We start from the raw sequence: 5,980 nt of genomic DNA, 5'->3' as shown, positions 1-5,980 counted from the left end.
TTTGATAAACATGAAAAATATGGATTGAAATTTTATAATGAATTTTTATTATCAATTGAGAATTTGATAAATGAATGAAAGAGAATGCTAGATTTCTAAATAGCATTGTCTTAGGTGCTACGCATGTAATCAGCCTGAAAAATAATACTAAAATAATAAGAAGCCCTGAAATCGACTTTTACCATGTACTTCAGTACTTCCTCCCCCGCCCAAACTTGCGAACTGCGTGACCGGTTTCGATGCGGCCCTTCTCACCTCACGACCGCTTCTTCTCCTCGCTGAATCAGGCAATAATTACCGCCTTATTCTTCAATCTTCATTCCGCAATGCTAATCTAAAACACTTTAATGCTTCTTCTACCCCAACGCTTGCAGGTTGAGAAGAGATTGGCTTCCGAGAAGGAACTCATTTCGCCACCATCGCAGGTATCCTTCAGCTCTCCTCTCTACCTGTCGTCCTCCAAACCCCAACCCGCCTCCTTCAAACCTTCCACCCTCGACGAAAGCAGCGACCCAGCGCCGGAGTTCCTCTCAATCCCGCCTGAAAAAGCACACGATCTGACTCCTCCAGAGGCAGTGCAGGACGACATCAACGATGAAGAAGAAGATGATGAAATTGATGGCCTCATAAGTCTTCTAGGCTTATCAGAGGACGGCGAAGACTGCGGGGGTGGCTTGGGCTCTTCGTACTGTAGCGGAGGTGGATTTTACCGAAAAGTGGTAGGGCTCAAGGGGCCGAATTGCGAGAAAGAAATGCAGCGACTTGATGGTTGGATCGTGCATTACCGGCGGGAAAGGAAAGAACCAGCGAGACTCGCTCATCTTCTGCTGGCTAAAGCCGTATCGTTGGCGGGGAGGGACTGGGGTACTGATGATGACAACGATGCTGCCTTCGGGGAGATTGGGTTTCCTTCGACTGTGGAGGAATTTTTGGGGCATGATCCACCTTTTGAGAAGAGTAAGTAACATCAATGTATTGAATATACGCTGAGCGATCTGATTTTGTGTATGAAATGTTCAATTTTGTAGAAATCAGCTGCAGCTTGACAGGGCATAAAAGTGACGTTTTAGAGGGAAATTTTTGACGAAAATACATGTTATCTTTTCTGTTGCTACTTTTTTAATCATTCTTTAGGCTATTCAATTAATGCTAATGAGTTTTACTAAGAGCATAACAACTATGGTTACGAATGACAAATGTAGCTGTGCCAAAAACTTAGGAGATTGCTCATTTAGCTTATAAATTTTACTTTTTAATATGGTGTTTAGCTGTAACTTAAATTTACCTTAAGCAGGATTTATCAAATCTTATAATTTCAGATTTATTTTTGATGATGGAGTTCGCAAGTGCTGGTGGAATAAATCCGCCTCTCACCGGATTTAGTAAGTTCGCATTTATGTCGGGGAAGAGACGGAATGCGGGGAAAAACTGAGAGGACAGGGGAAAGTCATGTTAACGAAATAGACAATAAGATGAAGGAATACATGTTATCCAAAGAAGCTGAAATTCTCCTTTTCTGGTTTCATTCGAAATCCCATTCCTTAATGAACAGTAAACTTTTACAGGTATATATAATTGATAAAGGAAGACTGATGAAGATTCTAGAGAAGCCTTAGGTAGTTATGGACTAATAAAATATGTTCAAGTGATCACAGGTGAGCTTGGTGAAGCTCGGCATTGTTACTGATTATACCCTCCTGCGAGCTGATGGTTCTTAGAAGAACTTGAAGTTTGTTGCGAAGTTGACTGAAGCGGCGTTTTGAGAGAGCTTTGGTAAGTATATCGGCCAGTTGATTTTGAGATTGAGTATATTTTTTTTCTGAATTTGTTTGGAGTTGATATGTTCCCTTATAAAATGATAATCTATCTCAATATGTTAGGTCCTAGCATTAAACATTGAGTTGTTTGTTAGAGAGATAGTAGAGATGTTGTCACAGTGCATTGTTATAAGTTGCATAGGTTTGATGCCAAATTCCTCTAGTGCACGATACTTGGCCTCTGTGGAGGATTGTGCAACATTTGATTGCTTCTAGGCCATTCATGGTATGGGAGTAGTCACTAGAAATGAGCATAAAATTGTGGTGGATTTGCGATCCAAGTGATCTTCAGCTTAATTGGCATCGGTATAGGTTCTTAGAGTGAGGTCTTGCGGTTTAATTTCCAAACCAAAGTGACTTATACCTTGTAGATATCAAAGTAAATGAATTAATTGTTAATAATGTGACATAATCATTTTATAACATAAAAAAGGTCCTTCCTTATAACTGTAATGCACTGTAGGGATCCTATAAGTTGTTTTTATAAGGTAGGGTTATGTAAAGGAATGTCTTGCAATTGTCGAGCAAGCTGTTTACTCGGTATTGGGGCTACCAAATCTTTACAATTCTGTAATCCAGCAGTTTTAAGGAGTTGCATAACACATCTTTCCTGACTTAAGAAGTACGATGTAGCTAATTTCAGAACTTCAATGCAAGGAAGAAGCTGATGGGTCCAAGATTTTTCAGTTGAAACTTGAGTGCCATACGATCAGTGAGTTGGGAGATATCAATAGGATTATTTCCGGTGATAAGTATATCTGGAGCTTTTAATCCATATAGTGACTTTCTAAATAGGCAAACATGATTGGGAAATTGGGGGTCATGAAACTCTGATGGTTGTTTCATGTATACATTCTCATTCAAAGTCCCATGGAGGAAAGCATTGGAGATATCAAATTGAAGTATGCTTCATTGATGATGAAGTGCAACCGTAATAAGAATGCGAATGGTAGAGAACTTAGCCGCCAGACTGAAGGATTTGTGATAGTTGACACCAAATTCTCTTTGATGTCCTTGAGCTACAAGGCATGCCTTGTATCTAGTGATTGTGCCCATTGAATTGTGTTTGGTAGTATATGTCCACCAACAACCTAAAATAGGCTGATTGTTTGGGAGTGGAACTATGATCCATGTAGTCTGTCTTTGGAGAGCATATGTTTCTCGTGCTGTATCTAGTGGTCATCTGATGAGGATGGTGAAGTTGAGGTTGTGGGCGGTATAGGTGTAGTTGAAGTGGGCAGTTGAGATATAAATGGAAGGGGTTGAATGGTTTATGGATATGTGGTGGTAGTAAGTAGCCATGGAGGAATAAAAGAATAGTTAGGTTGTTGTTTTGTGACAGGAAGTGTTGATTTTTGAAGGAATGGAAAGGTGTATTCATCAAATACATGTCGAGAGACTATGATTTTGTTGTTGGTGGGATTTAAACATTTGTAGTCCTTATGTTGGAGAGAGCAAAAATACATTGAGTGGATCTCTTTTCAAATTTATGTGAGGTTTGAAGTTGTTTCCATGGATAACAAGCATATCCAAAAACATGAATATGAGTGTAGTTTGGTGGAGATTTGTGAAGATGTCCATACAGAGATCTGTAGTGAGTGTTTCTAGTAGCGTGCAATTTATGAGATGCACTACCGTAAGGAGGCTATTAGACCATAATTTGTAAGGGACTTGCGAGCACGAATCATTTCGATAATATTGTGATACTTCCTTTCCACAAACCCATTATGTTCAACATGAATATTGGTGAATTATGGCATTTTGGCTAAGATATTGATTAAGGTTATGATTTTTGTATTCTCCTCCACCGTCCAACGTAGAAGTTTGATTTTTGTATTAAATTGATGTTGGAGGAGGTGAATGAAGTTTTTGGCTATTGATGTTGTTTCGGATTTATTTTGCATGAGAAAAACCCAACATAAATTAGAATAGTCATCAACAAATGAAATATAATATTTATAACCTTGATAAGAGATGGGGATGGTCCCCATACATCGCTATTAATAAGTTCTAATAACTTGTATTTTTGTCCTACATGAGGTAAAAAAAGGTTGTTTATGACTCTTACTAATGTTGCAAATGCTGAAAAAAAATTGGTGTAGATGAATATTTGTGTTGGAGATGGTGGAGATGATGTCATAGTCGGTGCTACAATTCAATATATTGCACTTTGGAAAGAGATGTAGTAAAGGCTTTTGATAGTGTGCAGATGAGTGAATTGAGTAGAGAACTTTAGAACTGGTACCTTGGATAAGCACATTTTGAGTCCGTGGATCATAAATTGAAAAGCCAGAAGAATCAAATGACACAACGATGTTGTTATCGTTGGTTAATTTATGAATGGAAAGCAAGTTGTGAGATAACAATGGAGTTTGGTGTATGTGAGATAATTTTAGCTTATGATTTAGGGTTGGAAGTATCACATCACCTTTTTGCTCAATTGAAATAGTTTGTCCATTGCTGGCTGTTACTTATTCGACTCCTTTGTATACCATAGGTTGTTGCAGATGATTAATGTCTGAATTGAAGTGCTCATTACTCCAGAATCCAATAACCACTCCTTGGATGTAGATTTTGAAGAGCTTGTGGTTGAGTCGTAAGAGTGTATTCGAGATTTGTCATGTGCCAACAAATAGCCGCTGAGTGACCTACCTTGTTATAGATTTGACAAACTGTGTTGGAGCGAGTAGATTGTCGGCCACCCCTAGATCCTGTCCTTGAGCTACCTCTATAGTTCGAACCTTTTTTCTTGCTTCTACCTCTGTTATAGATGTTGGCTTTTGCATGTTATGCCTTCAGAGCCATCTAAGCTTCGGTAGAGGAAACCTTGGCATTTTCATTTTGGATGTTAATCCCTTCACTACACTGAAGAGAATATAAGTCATCAACAGATATGGACTGAAGCTTAGTTCGAATTGTTGTCTTAAATGCATTGTATGATGTTGGAAGACCATTGAGGGCATATAAGATTACATCCTTTTTATCTAGATTTGAACCTGTTGTTGTAATTTGACCCACCAATGTGTAGATTTCTATTAAATATTGTACCATTATGCAGTCCTTCATTGAAACATGTTGTTGTTCATTTTTCAATTAGATCACTTTAGATTAGTTGGTAGGTTGTAGTTTGCGCTCCAATGTTGTTCGTATAGCAGAGGTGGTGGGTAGATTGAGGATGTGAGATAGAACTGTAGCTGAAATGGTGGAATACAGTGATGCAGCCAGATTCTGATCAATTAAATTCCACATATGAAACCAATTATCTGTAGGTGAAGGACATGGACAGCTCCCATCCAAGAACACGACAAATCCATTTGTCATATAGAATAAAGATTTTAAGAATTTGTGCACGCTACACATGATAATTCCCTGTTTTATAAGGTTTTGATTGAATTGTTTGCGATGAGAGAGTAAGAACTTTAGAGTGATAATGGTATTGGGTATCAGCAGTGTTGAAAATTGTGAATCAGCTATAGTTGATTCGTCCATTAAAAGGAAGAATCAAAGATCTAGGGTTCGAAGCTTACTTGTTTGCAATGCGATGGTCCTTTTCCCGGAAGAATCTCTGATACAAAAAAGAAAATAAGATGAAGGAATACATGTTATCCAGAAAAGCTGAAATTCTCCTTTTCTAAAATAAAATATCTTCTTAAATAAAATATTCTGAATTTAGAATTAACGAGTTTTTCCTTTTAATCTTTGACTTTGAGAAGTTAGGTGCCAATTTTGAATTGAAGCTTAACTGCATGCTTCTCCTCTAAAGCTTCTAAATATTTTTGTTTAAAACTTGAATTTTTTTTATTTTCCTTTTTTTTCTTTTCATCTTTCTTTTTCTTTTTTACTTTTATCAATGATTATTATAATTGATTAAGCCTTTCATTTTTTTTGTAATTTTAATACCAGTTTTTTCCTAAGTCAATTCTAAATTACCTCTTAACTCAATTCAAAAGATTATAATTTAAGGTACATTCACTAAGAATTAAATTAATATTAAATGAGAATTAAATTATTTGAATCGATTATATATTAAATCTTATATATTTGTTGAATTGATTTTATATGTAGTCAATTTTAGGATAAGTGTTTAAGAATCCTTATATAGAAGAGTAATAATTTTAGTAGAGATCAGCCATTTAAAAATTAAAATAATTTTTAAAGCTAAA

At 36.8% G+C, this 5,980-nt stretch overlaps 1 protein-coding gene across 1 annotated transcript; it reads left to right on the top strand.

Annotated features, from left to right (window-relative positions):
* The first annotated feature begins 206 nt into the window (after nt 1–206).
* LOC110035648 lies at nt 207–1,095 on the top strand. The gene is made up of 2 exons (XM_020739918.1): nt 207–287; nt 375–1,095. Exons 1-2 carry the CDS (start codon nt 240–242, stop codon nt 963–965), a joined length of 639 nt encoding a protein of 212 aa, XP_020595577.1. The 5' UTR covers nt 207–239; the 3' UTR covers nt 966–1,095.
* Nucleotides 1,096–5,980: the final 4,885 nt, after the last annotated feature.

This window comes from Phalaenopsis equestris, unplaced genomic scaffold (genome assembly GCF_001263595.1).
Source record: "Phalaenopsis equestris unplaced genomic scaffold, ASM126359v1 Scaffold198746, whole genome shotgun sequence".
Classification (NCBI taxonomy): domain Eukaryota; kingdom Viridiplantae; phylum Streptophyta; class Magnoliopsida; order Asparagales; family Orchidaceae; genus Phalaenopsis; species Phalaenopsis equestris.
Note: the sequence above shows the minus strand (reverse complement) of the source record. Positions and strands in the feature narration are given on the sequence as shown.